Source organism: Spermophilus citellus (genome assembly GCF_964194105.1).
Source record: "Spermophilus citellus genome assembly, chromosome: 2".
NCBI classification, from domain to species: Eukaryota; Metazoa; Chordata; class Mammalia; order Rodentia; family Sciuridae; genus Spermophilus; species Spermophilus citellus.
In genome coordinates, this window is record NC_138183.1 from 128,332,588 (window position 1) to 128,349,624 (window position 17,037).

Here is a 17,037-nt window from a genome sequence, read left to right on the forward strand (position 1 = left end):
CTGGACAAATAGAGATGGTATCACGGCTGATGAGAACCACTCTCATTCCCACTAGGTGGATCCCAGGGGAAGCAGTGACACTCTATTCTACCCAGACTGGCATGTACAGGACCAGCCTAGAACAACACCCATCCTAGAAATTGGGATCTTGACAGGAAGGTCTCAGAGAGGTAGAAGGTCTTTGGGAGATTTGTGAGCATTCTCAAAAGAAAGGGGAATTTGTGCTTAGAGAAATTGTTACCAAATGATGGTCCAAACATATCTTCTGCCCTGAGACTGGAAATCTATGTTACATAGAAAAAACAAAGAAAATAAAGAGTGTGCCCACATTCAAGCATTTAAAAGACTGTTTTTATACTAAGAGGATGACCTACTTTTAGCCCTCATGTTAAAATTTCCTTTCTTTGTGAAATGGTGAAAGCTTGTGAATAATATCTAATATGAGGTGGAGTGGATAAATATCCATACAGACAGCATAACCATATTTCACTGCATAATTGTCACACCCTGTTTTTTTCAGTCCAAAAATTACTTTATAACCTTTAATCAGGTAATCATTGCATGGTAATCATTATGCCACTTAAAAGGTAGACAGCAGCTAGTTACAGTGGTGCACACCTATAATCCTAGCAGCTCAGGAGGCTGAGGCAGGAGGCTCACAAGTTAAAGGCCAGCTTCACCAATTTAGCAAGGCCCTAATCAACTTAGTGAGACCCTGTCTCAAAATTAAGAAGTAAAAATTCTGCAAATGTGGCTTAGTAGTTAAGTGCTCCTGGGTTCAATCCCTGGTACAAAAAATAAAAGAGCAGCAGTGTATATCACCAGTGCCATGTGGATGCACATTTGTCTTCTCACACATTGTAAGCCATAAGCCTAGAATTCTCAGAGCACTGCCTATGATCAGTAATTTCCTGAAAGCCAACTTGTGTGGTTTGTTCAGAGCACTATAGTACTAAAGGTAAACACATCATATATGAGTGGTGCTGAGGAGAGCGTGTCAGGTAACTAAACCAATGATGATGATGCAGAATCTTAGGACATGTTACATTTTATAACTTCATACTTAGCAACACTAATAAATTTTCTCAAGTGTAAATATTTTGACTATGATGTGCAAATCAGTAACAATGTGTTAACTTTTCTCAGATCAGAAAAATGTTTATTAAACTGTATAAAGAAATGATTATGTCACTTTGGACTATTCAATTTTAACGCATATTCACAAATATTCCATGTATATTAATCATGCATCAAAGAGAGTTTAGTAACAAATGATTTTTAAGTAATACCAGCGTAATTCCTTTTAAAAATCTTCACATAGTTCTGGGGTTGTGACTCAGTGGTAGAGCGCTTGTCTAGCACGAGGGAGGCCCTGGGTTTGATCCTCAGCGCCACATAAAAATAAATAATAAAGGTATTGTGTCCAACTACAACTAAAAAATAAATATTTAAAAAAAATCTTCACATAGTAGTCACACTCCAGTTTTAAAAAAAAATTGGCATAATGCCTGCAATGATTATTTGGAAAATCCATATTGCCTAAGACTCTGGGGCCTCGATTACTATCAGGTCCTAAATCCAATATTCCCTTAAATATAGTACATTGGGCAGGTCATTCAAGGCTTAGTTCCTTGGTTTTCTATCTATAAAATGGGAATGATCATAGGGCTATTTTGCAGCTTAAATTAAATAAATAAATATAATGGAGCACTTAGAACATTTAGGGAACTAAGCATGGTGGCCCACACTTGTAATCCCAGCTGTGGAAATTTTAGGCAGGAGGATCACCAGTTCAAGGCCAACATGGGAAACTTAGAAAGATCATGACTAAGGAAAATACACACACACACACACACACACACACACACACACACACACTGACTCCAAACCTGGAAAAAGGAAAAACAACTTTTCTTTTTCTTTTTTCTTTTTCTTTTTTTTTTTTTTTGTACTGGGGATTGAACTCAGGGGCACTCAGTCACTGAGCCACATCTTCAGCCCTATTTTGTATTTTATTTAGAGACAGGTCTCACGGAGTTGGTTAGTCCCTCACCTTTGCTGAGGCTGGCTTTGAACTCAAGTTCCTCCTGCCTCGGCCTCCCAAGCCACTGGGATTACAGGTGTGCACCACCATGTCTAGTGAAAAACAACTTTTCATCACATGCAACTGACAGAATCTATAAGCATCTCAGATGCCCCTGAGTGCAGGAGGTGTCCTGGTGCCATAGCCACATGAAGTCCTTTGTACATTTAATCAGTGCACTTCTAGGACTAGGAGTTTGATCCCAACACACACACACACACACACCATTACACCCCCACAGCCTGTGAATAGATGCTACTGTAGTAGATACCCTGGAGCAGCTGTCTCAAGTGCCTATTGTGTCTCATGGGATCCTGTTTCACCCTTGCTTACCACCTACACAGGTAACACCTGCCTCGCCACAAGTCACCTCTCTGTTCTCAACTCCCAAAACATCTTTTGAGCCTGCCTGGTAATGTGTCATCTTCCATGTCCCAATGCTGAGGTGCCGTGGGGTCCTGACTGCAGACTGAAGTGGGAGTGGCACTATCGGGGTTGGAGGACTGACCAGAAAGGCGTCCTGCTGAGGGACGCTCAGCCTGAGACAGGCCCCACTTGCACTGCACTGAAGGGAAAGTGGAAAGCAGAAGGCAGCCTTGCAGGAACTGGCACCCATGCCGGACCAGAGAACAGCCCTCTCCCCTGTATCAGTGCAACACTGCCATCATGTGGCCTGTAGCCTGAACAACAGCCTCCTTGTCTCTGGAGCCCTTCAACATAGACAGGATTTGAAACCTTCCCTCTTACATCAGTTCCACCCGTACTGATGCAAATTTCACTGTGATTTCTACAGAATCTAGGTCTGAGTAGGATTCACTATAGATGCAACATGCAGAGCCCTGAGTTCAACTTCATTAAATTTTAAATAGTTTTGATTAATGGCTAAAACAATTGAGACGAGGCAGTTTAAGAGGAGATCCCAAAAAGGCAACAACAACAGAAAAAGCCAGTCAATCAGGGACTCCACAGAGTGCACTGAGCTGATGGGGACCAGTTACAGCACTGTGTTCTCCCAGTGAAGCTTGGGCTGCTGTGCATGGTTACACAGGGAGGCCCTTGACCTCACACTACTACTCCCTGCTCCTCACTTAGACCCAGCTACACCTGCAGACTCCATGTCTCACCTCACACTCACCATCTCTTACAGCCTTCTGATTCCCTGTCCCAGTTCACATTCTGTAACTTCACCTTAGTGTAAGGATTCTGGCTGTAGAAATGTACAAGGCAGTGTTCCTCTGGTGAGCAAACTCCCGGAGAAGAACAGGAGCCCTGTTTTCCACACTTGGAATATTCTACAGTTTCTCCATGAAACTAGTAAGATAACTAATACATGCTCAATGCCTAGCTGCTATGGTAAAGTCCTACGTGAGGAGGCTCTTGACCTAATCTCAGATACCCAGATTCTAAGAATAAAGGAACTCTCTTAGACAACACCAATGTGTCACTGGGCCTAAACCTGCCCACTTAACAGTAACTTTATACAATGAGCAATATGTACTAATAATGTCAATGACCTACTGTAAACTTTGGATATAAATAAAGCTGGCAGCTCAAATGAGCAGTCCCCTTTACTTTGCCTCTGCACCTTGCTTGCTTTTCTGTGTCTGTTTTCTTTACACCTTAGGCTGCTTAGAGAATGGCCAGGTACATAAGGCTTCAGGGCCAACTACACAATTCATGGGACCCAGCGCAAAACAAAAAAGCAGGGCCCCTTGTTCAATAATTGTGACAACTTCAAAAGCAACAAAGGAGCACTAAGCCAAGCACAGGGCACCTCCAGGCAGTGCACTGCTTGGCAGGCAGCCCTCACTGAGTGCTCGGGATGGGGAGAGGGGCTGTCTCTTGCTCTCAACACTTTTACTCCAGGCTACAATTGCAGTGAGTGGGTCTAAGAATGCATCATTCATTTCATTCCCTGCACGGTGAACTTGGCTGCAATCACATCAGCCTGCACTAATTAAATTGAATTTTGTGTCATATGCTTTGAGCTAAGAGTTCTTGAATAAAAAATGCAAACATGTGCAAAACAGTGTTGGCCAAAGTCCCTCCCCCCAGCCTTCTCCTGTGAAAGATAGGCCCATACGGCTGCAGGGCTGTGCAGCCACATTTCCAGCAATCTGGTGGCACTCATCTTGCTGACTCTGGCTCTTTGTTGGTACCAGTGATTTCTATCTTCATTATATGTGTTACCAATGAACAAGGAGTGATGCATTTGAACTCCCACTAGATGCCTAGCTTATTCTACTGCTCTCTAGACAGAAGTAACCCAAGATTTGGCTCCATAATCATTTTGAAAGCATTGATACTCCATTGGTTTCCCAGGGATCAAATGTGTGTATAAATCCAGGCAGGTTTCTAGGATCCTGTCAGGACTGTAGGTTCAAGGGCATCCCTGTAAACTTCAGCCTGGGTGCCTAGTGAAGCACTTGGTGATGCTGTTAGTCCATGGTCACACTCGAGTTTGGCAAGACCCACTGCTAAAACAGTGCTTCTTAAACTTCAGCATGCATTAGAACCCCAGTGAGCATCTTACACCAGATTGCTCTCCTACCACCCCCAGAATTCCTGACTCAGGAGGTATTAGGTGAAGTGTGGGAAGGTCCACTAGTGAGATCCCCGGGGATTCTGACACTCCAGGACCACGTGGTAAGAGCCATGATCACATGACAGACTCCACCCCAGACCTCTTGCTGAAGGTCTTAGATAGGGAGGGGATGACCATGAAGGACAACAGTCTGTTTTTAACCCTTTCCCAGGAAACACTGAGTATGCAAACCACATTAACCTGGAACAAAACACATTAACCTGTCAAGTCTTCTGATGATGACACTGCCGGTGTATCTGGCAGGTAATTGTCAAGATGGATGGAAGGCCAGGGCAGACAGTGAGGTACATGTGGCGTGTGGGAGGCACAGGCTGGGCCAGCCTCCCAGAACCCCACTGTGTGAGCAACCATGTTCACAAAGCAACTGAGCCCTATATGCCAAGGCCCAGGCACTCTTGGGAATCAGCCAACACAATGCACCACATGAATCCTCTTCATCTAGCGTAGTCTCTGGTTCAGAGATGCATCTGTCTCATACCATCAGGATAAGCAACCAGGTTAGGAAAGAAAAGTAACATGTATTATGTGGCCCAATCTACACAGGAGTCATCCAGCATCATTTTCATTCCACATACAACTTCTTCCTACTCTAGATGGTATAACACTCAGGCTAAAATGAAAAGGGCGCAAGCACCACCTCCCCTGAGAAGTCTTACCAAATTCTCCAACCAGATTTAACTTTCACTCCTTTTTTTTCCACACTGGGATCAAAAACCATTCATTCAACAATACGTATCAGCATCATCTAGGAGGTAGGCCTGACTGGAAGGTGGGATGAGCAAAGTCTTCTGCATGTCTGACGCTGGCCCTGGAAGTCAGCCCAGGGCCAGTCCTCTTCCCCAACCCCAGCACATAGGAACCTCAGCACACAGAAGGCCATCAAATGTCCCTGGCAAAGCTCCCTAGATTCTCCCCAAATCCTTGACACCATCTCTTTAGGTCACCCCAAGCAAGGAGAGAATATTTTAAATTAATAAGCAAAAAGGGGGGGTGGCACAAGAGGAGTGGACACCCTGCATCAAGGCAGTGTCATTTCAACAAGGCTTAGTGAACTATCCATTCAGCCCATGACAAACAGCCAGGAATTCATGCACACCCTCGTGTCTGTGAGCACAGAGCTTAGGTGTGCTGGCACACATAGCTCAAATGACCACCTCCTCACTGAGTGCAAAGACACCTCTTCCAACTTTCTCCAGCAAAGCTCCTCCCCTCTCAAGTTAGACCAGGGCCTGGGCAATCACACCAGCTCCCTACAACTGCTTCTCCCCAGATTCCTTGGCTGACCCACTGCCCCTGCTCAGGCCCCAGTACAGAAACACAGCACCCTGCTGGCCTGAAGAAAACAGCAGGGTAGTGTGGCCTCCAGGCAGTCTGACACCAGGATCTGTGCTGAGGGGAATTTAGGACCAGTTTCTTGCAAATGGAGCTAAGAGGAAGGACAGACAGCCAGTCAATTCCAGAAAGGAAAATTTTTATCTAAAAAGAAAATGTTTTATCATACACACAAACACACACACTGAAGGCCACATTGGGAGAGGGTAAAACAATTCCAGTCAGATTCGTCTGTTTTCTAGGGTCCTTTGGACTTGGGTTTCTGGAGGAGTGTCACCCAGGACCCCACAGTCCTGCGACTGCAGTTGCCACCTCCTCCACTGATGAGATCCCAGAAGCTCCTCCTTAGAGACACCTGAAGCAGGTCTGCAGGAAAAAGCCTCAGGCCCAGCCTGGGGCTGGAGCGGGAGTCTGTGTCCTCAAGCCTTTGTGCTTGGCTGGGCCACGGGCACTGCCCATTGTTCCCCCTTCTCACCTTTCCGACCCCACTGTGGAGACTGAGGGAGGCAACAGGCTCTCCAGGGGGATTCAGAGTCCTGAGGATGCAGTTCACAGTCTGGGTTTGCGGAGAAGAGAGGAACGAAGCAGGAATACAGCCAGTGGTCTTGTCCTCAGCCTGCAGGTGTGCGTTGGGGTGGCCCCACAGGCGTTCATGTTGGGTTCACTGGCAGGCTTCCCTGCCTCTACACCCCAGTCTGCTCTTTGATCCAGTCCCGAAATACAGGTAGCCTCGTATACACGCCTGGCTTGTTCCTCTGGGCACAGCCTTCACCCCAGCTCACCACACCTGCCTGGAAGATTCGTCCATCCTCCTCCACGCTGGACAAGGGGCCCCCGGAATCACCCTGAGTAGAGAAAGCCCTGTGCTTGAGGGCCTTGCCCCATCTCTCCCCAGGACTGGCCTCTCCCCAGGACCCGCCCACCGGCAGCCCACACACCTGGCAGGCATCCACGCCCCCGGAGAGGAAGCCCACACACATCATCCGCGGGGTGATCTGCTGCGGCATCAGGCCCTCACAGGTCGTCTGGTTGATGATGCGGATCTCACCCTTCTGCAGGATCAGCGCCCCGGAGCCTGTAGAGCGGGTAGGACAGGGCTGACTCAATCAGGGAGCTCTCCTACGAGCTGCATGGGGAAAAGGTCACTGGAGAGGCTCCCCACCAGAGGCAGTTGACCAGCAAAGCTCTGTAAACAGCCCAGGTGTGGACAACTAACAAATGCCTAAGTAATTGATGGCACTTCTCAATGGAATACTACTCAATCAGAAATAGGCAATATGCTGGAAATCTGTCACATGATATGAAGTCAAATGTGCACCGAGGTAAGGGGTGTGAAGAAAGCAGCAGACAGAAAGTGCCACCAGGTGCCACAGTGGTTTTGCCAAGGCAGGGGAGCTACAAGTCAGGTTTTTACTCTTTACCTCTCTATATGCTACAAATTTTCAGCAACATGCTATATAAATATTACAGTGGATTTAAAAAAAATTTTAAATTTGCCAAAAGACTGCCTCCTACAAGTAGGTGCAGAAGGAACAGGCCACTCATTTTCATGACAGGTAATATCACAGCACAGTTAATGGCCTTTCCAAGTGACAAAGTGCATCCACACCCACATTCTCATATACATTAAGTACCATTTCTTTTTGCCAATGAAGAACCAAGGTCAGAGTTTAAGAAACTCACCCAAGTCACTCAGATAGTTAAGCGGCAAAGCCAGGCCTTCAATCCAGAGCCCAACCTGCAAATCCCATGCCCCTTTTACATTCTACCTTATACAGCCTCATCCTGCCAGGCAAAAATAAATTACAGAAATCCATCAGCTCAGAAGCCAGGCAGACAGGTTAGACACCAAAAAGGATACAAATACAGAAGCAGGATAGCTGATAGCCGCCTCTGAGGAAGGCCTCAGGCTCTCTGCAGGTCCCTGGGCCCAGCCTGAAGCTTACCTCCCTCCTGGGTGTGCCCCCAGCCTGTGACCCAGATGGCCTTGCCAACAGGGAAGACATGAGAAGTGTCAGGCAGGCATATCGGCCGCACCACAGAACTGTACTCAGCAGGCTTCTTCAGCTCCAATAGTGCAATGTCATAGTCGAAGGTGAAGTCATTGAAGGAGGGGTGGGTGATGATACGCTTGAGCTGGTGCTCCTGCACCCCAGAGTCGCTGCGCTTGCTCTGATCATGAAGGCCCAGGAAGGCAGTCCACAAAGTGGGGTCTGAATACCTGGGAGGGGTCAGAGGAGGAGAAGTGGCCATGAGACTGCAGTTGCAAGGCTGCACCAAGACACATGTGAGTGCGTGTGCACACCAGTACCACACCAAGTTCCTGCTCACCATACATAAAGCCACCAGGAGCTGCTGAGAAGCAGGTGACAGAGGAAAGTGGCCCTTACTTGGACTGGATCCTAAACTGAAAACGCTATTAAGCACTCTAACACAGCACTGAACCTCTCTGGACCTCTTTATTCCCTCTTTTAATACACTTTTAATCTGATTATCAAGAAATACGTATCTTAGCTGAGTGCACTTGTAATCCCAGAAACTGACGCAAGAGGATGGCAAGTCTGGGGCCAGCCCTATTTCAAAATAAAATTTAAAATGCTGGGGATGTAGCTCAGTGTAGAACACTTGCCTAGCATGGTCGAGATTCTGGGTTCAATCTCTAGTAATGCAAAAAAAAAAAAAAAGTATCTTTTAATCTGACCTTTCACAGGAGGAATAACTCAAAAATCATCCAATTTTTAAACACAGTGGTATATATTCTGAGACCAAAGCGAATTGAAAAAAATATATTGAGTTTTAATGTGAGGTTAGTTAGCGATTGAACAAGTTAGCGATTCTGAAACCATATCATGTACTCTGGAGGACAAGAGCAAAGAAGCGAGGACACAGATGTGGCTGAGAGCCAACTTCCAGTGTGGGGAAAAAAGAGATTTACAAAAATGAAAAGTCTCACTAAAAAAACTTCATGATTTAAAAAATTTAGCCTCAAAGTAATGCCATTCCCAGGGGTACCCGAGACTTAGATTCTGTTTCTCCATTAAAAGGAACCAGGGCTCTTTGGAGAAGTGGCAATTTCAGATGTGGGGCAAAAAAAAGTTATAGGCTGAGGTACTAAAGAAGTGTCCTAGCAGCTGCGCTTAAGTCAGAAATGGTTCCCCAAAACACAGGTACACATGCAAAGAGCAAAATAAAGTAAATGGGGTCAAGTGCAACAATTAGTGAACATAGAGAGGGTCCGAGGTGCTCACTGCTCTAGTCCTTTTTTCCTTCCTTCCTTTCACTACTATACTTGCATTTTGTAGGACTGAACATTTTCCAAAATAAAAAATTGAAAAAAAGTAGATCTTTAAAATAGAAAAATCTAAATTGCAGAGACAAGCATAAAAACCTACTTGATTTTCTCTAATCTCTCAGGAAAGTCAAGAGGTAGCTGAGCTGTGCAGCCATGGCACCCTTCCTCACCCCTGCCCTGAGCTGAGCCTCCTCCCTGCTGAAGCCCTGCTGTTCCACAGGTCCCCTGACTCCCCTTGCATTGGTCACCTCCTTGTCATTTGGGCTGCCACACAGCCCGCTCACCAGAACCTCACACCCTGACTGAAGCACTACCCTTCAAACTGGGCTCTGTCTCTACTCTCTAAAAAAAGAACTTCCTAAAAACTGCTCTTGTGAGATCCTTTTCATTTTGTTAAACAACGTAAAGTGATTTCCAAGACGAATCAGGTCAGGCCTCAACTTCCCACCACCACTCACTGGCCTTTCCCTTTCTTCTTTTTTCTTTTTCTTTTTTGGTATGGGGGATTGAACCCAGGGATACTCTATTACTGAGCTACATCCCCAGCCATTTTAATTTTTATTTTGAGACAGGGTCTTGCTGAGTTGTTTGGGCTGGCCTTGAACTTGTGATCCTCCTGACTCAGCTTCCCAAGTAGCTGGGATTAGAGGTGTGCACTGCTGTGCCCAGCTAGTCTTCCCTTCTCTAATGTTTCTTCCCATTCATCCTTCATCCTGGCGATACAGGCATCCATCCATTTATTCATTCATTCATTCAGTAACTATTGGGCACCCATGATGTTCAAGGAATTACACTAAACTCAGTCCCCAAGTTCACAGAGAGAGACATAAAAATCATCGATCACAGCCCAACATGAAAAATGTCCCACAGAGGAAGGGGTAGAAAGCTCTGGAAGAGTACAGGTTGGGTAGCAGTGAGAGGAAGGAAATAAATCAAGTCCTGAAGTCAAAAAAAGGATTGGATCAAAGTCTGCAGGTGGGGCAGAAAGCAGCATATTTAAAAAAAAAAGGGGGCGTTTTTAGGAAGCAAAACTTGAATAATGTAAAGGTATAAGACCAGAGGTGAGACTGGGGCTGGTCGGATTGGCAGAGGACAGATGACATGGCTGTCATTGGAAGGGGGTCATTGGAAAGGGGTTTCTACTTTATCCTGCAAGCCAAGGCAAGCATTTAAGCAAGAGGTTAATGCAATAAGATTTTGGAAAGACTGTGCTGGCAATGTATTGTGCACACCAGAGTGCTGGGAGGGAGCAAGGAGGTCTGTAGTCTAGGGCAAGCCAAAGGATGCTTCAGGAATGCTCTGTGGGCAAAGTCTCAGAAGTAGAAAGGATGAGATAGGATGGAGGAGAGGGATAGTCAGCCTAGTCCCTTCCACCTCCATTCTGTGTTATCCCAGCACAGAAAGGCCCTTGTCAGGCTCCTTGCCTCACCTCCTCTCCCCCAAACTGGGCCCTATGCACCCAACAACCCCAAACCCTCTTTCAAGAAACCCTCTCTATGTTATACAAAATTACATATAAGAGGAAGTGAGGGGAAAGGGAAAAAAAAAACAAGGGAGAGAAATGAATTACAGTATATGGGGGTAGAGAGAGTAGATGGGAGGGGGGAGGGGGGATAGTAGAGGATAGGAACGGCAGCAGAATACAACAGACACTAGTATAGCAATATGTAAACACGTGGATGTGTAACCGATGTGATTCTGCAATCTGTATACGGGGTAAAAATGAGAGTTCATAACCCACTTGAATCAAATGTATGAAATGTGATATGTCAAGAGCTTTGTAATGTTTTGAACAACTAATAATAAAAATTTAAAAAAAAGAAACCCTCTCTATTAGTCCTGCACAGTGGTCTTTTTCCTGCAGCCAACATTATTCACCCAGAAAAGCATTCAATTTCATCAGCAAGTTAAGTGCTATAGATTAGATTTAGAGTGTCGCCTTAAAGGTCCTTATGCTAAAGACTTGGTCCCCTGGTGGTACTATTGGGAGGTGGTAGAACCTTTTAGAGGTGGGGCCTACTGGGAGGTCTTTAGGTCATTGGGGCATGCTCTTGAAGGGGAGATTATGAGACCCCAGTCCCTTCCTCTTCTTCTCTTTTGCTTCCCAGCCACAAGGTGAACAATTTTTGGTACTGGGGATTGAACCCAGGGGTGCTTAATCACTGAATCACATCCCCAGCCCTTTCTATTTTAATTTGTAACAGGGTCTTGCTAAGTTTCTGAGACTGGCTTCAAACTTGTGATGCTCCTGCCTCAGCCTCCTGAGTGTCTGGGATTGCCAGGCAGACACCACCATGCCCAGCAGGGAGAACAGTTTTGCTCTGTCCCTTGATCTCTGCCATTGCCATTCAACCAGAGGCTTTTAAAAGCAATGGGTCCACCTACTCAGAGATTGGAACCTCTAAAACTGTGAGCAAAAAAAAAAAAAAGTGACCCTTTTCTAAGCTGATTGTTTCAGGTATTTATTTGTCAGCATGATGGAAAGCCAACTGACAGACTGCCAGTGTTTGAGGTCTGCATACCTACCAGGAACAGAGAGACCAGGAGGGCAGATGCAGTCATTGAAACTTCCCATAGTAATCACTAAGACAGCATTTACAAGAACCAAGCACCCTTCTCCAGGCTGACCAAACAGCCCTGCAATTGTAAGAGAAGGACTTGAGTAAAGAATCTTTTGCTTAAGACACACATTAATAAGTGTGGGCCACCATTTAAATGTAGGCAGCTTATGTACTTCATGGCATTAAAACACCTTTCAGGACAGGTGCAGTGGTGCATGTCTGTAATCCCAGTAGCTGGGGAGGCTGACCTACAAATTCAAAGCCAGCCTCAGTAACTTAGCAAGGCACTAAACAACTCAGTGAGACCCTGTCTCTACATAAAATACAAAATGGGGCTGGGGGGGCTGGGAATGTGGCTCAGGCGGTAGCGCGCTCGTCTGGCATGCGTGCGGCCCGGGTTCGATCCTCAGCACCACATACCAACAAAGATGTTGTGTCCGCCAAGAACTAAAAAATAAATATTAAAAATTCTCTCTCTCTCTCTCTCTCTCTCTCTCTCTCTCTCCCTCTCTCTCTCTCTCTCTCCTCTCTCACTCTCTCTTAAAAAAAAAAATGGGGCTGGGGATGTGGCTCAGTGGTTGAGTGCTCCTGAGTTCAATCCCTGGTACCAAAAAGAAAAAAAAAAAAAAAAAAAACCTCTCCACAGTGCCTTAGGAGCACTAGATGACTCAGAAATGCATGCAGAGTAACTCGACCCCAGGTCCCCGCACACTTCACACGTCTGCCTCTGTGCACAATACTCCCTTTGTCTGGAAGGTCTGCACCACCTGGTCCTGCTGACAAAAACCCTCACATTCCAGCACTTGGTATAGACACCCCTGCTCAATCGTCACCCTTCCCATCGCCTGGGGTCCTGGGGTAGCCTGCACACAGTTCCAGCACAGCACTTACCACCTGTGTGCATGTGTGCATGAAGGTGTGAGCAACTGTAGTGTGTTATCCCTGACCTAGCAAGACTGTGAAGTACAGAAACTAAGACTCGTTTCCCATATACTATTAACAACAGTGGCTGTTATAAAAGGCACCATGAATTAGCAGAAATAAGACAGATATTCAACAGAAGATGAGGAAAAAGAAATAAAAAATGAAATTTTGAAGCAAAGAAGAGAAAGCAGTAAACACAGGCCCACTGCATGCGCGCGCGCGCGCACACACACACACACACACACACACACACACACACACACACCTATCTCCTAGCTGGGCCCCCTGAAGGACCTAGAAAGAGTGACTCTGCAATAACAATGAGCACCCAGATCTTGATTTCTAATACCATCCCCTGATGAAGTGCTCCTTGCAGAAGTGACTGGTTCTAAGGCTGGGGCAGAGAAGGTGTCAGATGAGTCTAGTGTTGCTAGAAAGCAAGAGAGTGACTCCGAAACACTGAAAGAATGGAACAAGTCAAAGGCACACAGAAGCGGCCCTCAAGGAGTTCCCAACCAGCAATTCTGGAACAATCTGAGCAACAAAGTAAGTATCACGTTATTGGGTTACAACCCCCAAATACAAAATAGATACACGAGTCAACATGAATGCAAATAAATGAAAAAGGACAAACTTCCTTACAGTGCACCTATACTAGAATGGAAAATAACATTTGTTCTTTTTTTGCTTTCACTCTCATTTGTTGAGTATTTTTTATTTGCCAGGTAAACTATGCTGAATGTTTAATACTTTTCCTCATTTAATCTGTATACTAACTTTTACAAGTAGGTATTCTTCTGTCTGTTTCACCTATGAGGAAATTGTGTTTCTGAGAATTTGAGTCACATGTGAGACAACTCATTAGTAATTAGGGAAGTCAAAGTTTAAATTCAATCTTAGCTCCACAGCCAGCACTCTTAACCAGTATTTCTTTTAAGTCAGCTAACCAATAAATAACTCAATATATTAGCACAAAAGGGATTTGAATGTATTTCAAATTAATCATGTTTAATTAAAGAGATCATGATAAGTGAATACAACATTCATCTTAACCGGAGCCAGGACAAGGGAATGTATTCTTCCCTGAGTGACCAGTTCTGTCTTCTTCCTCTCTTATACCAGTATCCAAGTCACTTGAGAGAAATAGAAACCTATCATACAGTCTGGGACATTTATATCCCATTTCTTCAAATGGAGGACTTACATTTCTATCGTTTCATTTAAAGTCATCCAAGACTGCTTTATGAACTGTTCCTTGGAAACATTGTGTCACTTGCTTAATTTCTGCACAGTGAGTTCTATTCTTCTGGCACACAATTCCACTGCTGCCTCTTGTACACTCTTCAGACATGTATCCAAAGATAGGAAAGACAGCAGTGGAATGAAAAAGCCCTATTTTCAATAAACTTATTGTGTTTGGATATACCAGTCATCCGGAGTGTTATTTGCAGCAATAGCCATTTCTAGCTCTTTTCCAGGGGGACTACAAAAAAGATGAAGCTGTCAACTTACAGATATAAATCTATCAAGTAAATCCAGAGTCTGCTGTGCATGTAGGCAAATAATTTTTGAGACCTCAATCTACTGGACTTCTCAAAATTCTCATCACTCCTTTTTATTAGACAACAAAAGCAAGTATGGTCTTCACCTACTCTATACAAAACATGCTTTGATGCTACAGCTAATGTGACAGTTTTTGTCAGAGAGTAAGATAGAGTCACTTTGTGTACATCCAGATATGAAAAATTGTGTTCTATATGTGTAATATGAATTGTAATGCATTCTGTATTCATAATAACAAAATTTAAAAAAAAAGAAAAATTCTAAATAGACTCACATCCAAAGATCAGAGAAAATAATGATGTGATAGTGGAGAAAGCTAGCAAGCACTACCTTAACCAAAGGATAATGAGCAACATCACTAGAGGCAGGTCATGCTCACACATGTGCCGCCCCCCCCCCTGTGTGTGTGTGTGTGTGTGTGTGTGTGTGTGTCTCCCTCTCCCCCCCCCCCACTCCTTCCTGATAGCCAGGAGCTGAGTAGCCTTCCTCTGCCACGCCCTTCAGCCATGAAATTTTTGCCTTGGAGCCAGTCAACCATGGACTGAATCCTCTGAGTTGTTGAGCCAAAATAAATCTTTCTTTTTCTAAGTTGTTCTTGTTGAGTATTTTAGTCACGGTGACAAAAAGCTGACTACCACATGTCATTTATCTGCTGAAATGATGTGACATTCTTTCCCAATGTTCCTAACTCCAGTCCGGTCATGAGAAAAACATCAGACTAACTCACAGGAGGACATTTCACACAGCACATGGCCTCAGCACTGGCAAGGACAGGACTGAGACACTCCCGTCCCGCTCCTGAGCAGAAAGGACATTAGCATGAAACTTGGTTAGTGAAATCTGGAGTTTAATTACTTGGAATGGACCAATGTTAGTTTCTGAATATAAACACACATGCTAACGTGGAGGGGCCCTGGGTAAAGGGTACATGAGAAATCCATAACACTTTTACAATTTGAAATAAAAAGTTTATTTTTAAAAATTCTTAAATAAGTTATTAAAACCCCACAAAGAAAAATAATCCTTCCTGCCCAGGGTGGAGCTCAGTATGACAAAAACAAGAAAGAAGAACTGGCTCAAGCTGGATGGGCCTGGATGAGGCTGGATGGCGACAATCTAGAGAGGCCCAGGGGTAAATGAGCCAGCAGCCCCCCCTCCTCACTCCAGCCATTTGCTGCCTCCATCACCCACACCACACACACCTGTGCCTTTGGCTGCCTTCCTGCTGTGGGCCCCATCTTTCCTCTCAGGTCAAGGCAGCCTGGGTTGCCTGTCCCGGAGCTGCCTACTGCAGAAGAGCATGCAGTTGGCAGCAAGGTACAATCCCCTAGAAGGCCCACAGAGCAAGCTATCCCCTTAGACTCCTTCCTGTGGCCAATGGCCAGACAACCTGCACAGGCCAGGAGCAAGACCCCAACAACCCCAGCCCCACACCTAGTCAACTCCTGCAAATTCTCTGGCCTCCTAGACTCTGGTGCCTGCCCACCTAGCCTTGGGACACGAATGTGGCTCTTCTTCCAGGCCTTGAAAAACCAGCCTCTACCTCAGAGCAAAGCCTGTCCAAGGAAGGGACATCACCTTTGTCCTTGGAAAGACCCACAGAGCACTCCTAGGCACATTCCCACCCTGCTGAGTTGTTTATCTACAAATAACAGGAGAGATCTGCTGCGCCAGGTGTCCCTGACTCAGTCAGGCTGGGTGGGGACCCATAGCAACCCCCTAGCAGCCACCAATCAGCATGAGACAGGGAAATACCTGGGATGCCAGATGACCCTCCCAGAAGTTTATGGTGGTTGATAACGTGTTGGGAAACCATGTAATTTAGCACTACTCCCCTCATGGCTTAAACCAATCAGTTCAAATGAATCCCCCTCTTATAGTAACCAATCACCCCTACCCAACTTGTTCCTGCCAGTGAATGTGCTAATCATGTTTTAGAGTTGTTATTTGATTTTCCCGCGGTGTGTGATGATTTGCTAAGAGATGCTATGATGTATGTGGGGGTCCCTGCCTTCTCCAAAGAATGTATAAAACTGCTGCAAACCCTGGGCTCAGGGCCTCTCAGCATCACCAGTTGCTGTGTGTGTGCACAGAGGACGGAGCTAGCTCGCAATAAACACCTCTTTGCTGCTTACATCGATCTTGGGTCTCTGGTGGTCTTTTGGGGGTCCCCAATTTGAGCATAACAGCCTGCACCTACTATGTGACAGGCAGCACTGTGTACCAAGGACAATATAATATTTAATTCTCACAACTCTAAGAATGAGAACTAACAGCATCATATCATCCCCAGGCCTAAGAAGTTTGAATGACTTGCCTAAGGTCACTTGCAAACCAGAGCAGGATTGAAAAATCAAGACTCATCTTTAACTAATTCCAGGGAACCATACAGTACAGACATTAACCAAAAAGGCTTTGGAATCAACACACTTGAGCTCAAGTTTGGTTTTGCCACATAGCTGTGCAACCTTGAGCCAATGCCCTTACCTTTCTGAGTCTGTTTCTATAAAGTAGAGATATAAACAGATCGGCCCCACTAGGGGTGGCACAGAAGTATTTGACTGAGAGAGTACCTAATAAAAGTGAGTTTTTATTAGCACTGTTAATAAGCTCTGTCACTAGATAACTGCCACCTCTCCACCACCCTATCCTAGTGACAGCCCACCCTGGCATGACT

General features: G+C 45.3%; 1 protein-coding gene across 1 annotated transcript in view; it reads right to left on the bottom strand.

Moving 5' to 3' along the window:
* Positions 1-6,210: 6,210 nt before the first annotated feature.
* Positions 6,211-17,037, bottom strand: part of ST14 (ST14 transmembrane serine protease matriptase) — a 44,773-nt gene continuing 33,946 nt past the window's right edge. Inside the window, exons 17-19 of the mRNA XM_081281728.1 lie at positions 7,967-8,241; positions 6,959-7,095; positions 6,211-6,865 (exon numbers count right to left, since the gene is read on the bottom strand). Of these exons, the coding sequence (XP_081137854.1) occupies positions 6,704-6,865; positions 6,959-7,095; positions 7,967-8,241 (574 nt within the window). The 3' untranslated portion in view covers positions 6,211-6,703. The remainder of the gene's footprint in view (positions 6,866-6,958; positions 7,096-7,966; positions 8,242-17,037) is intronic.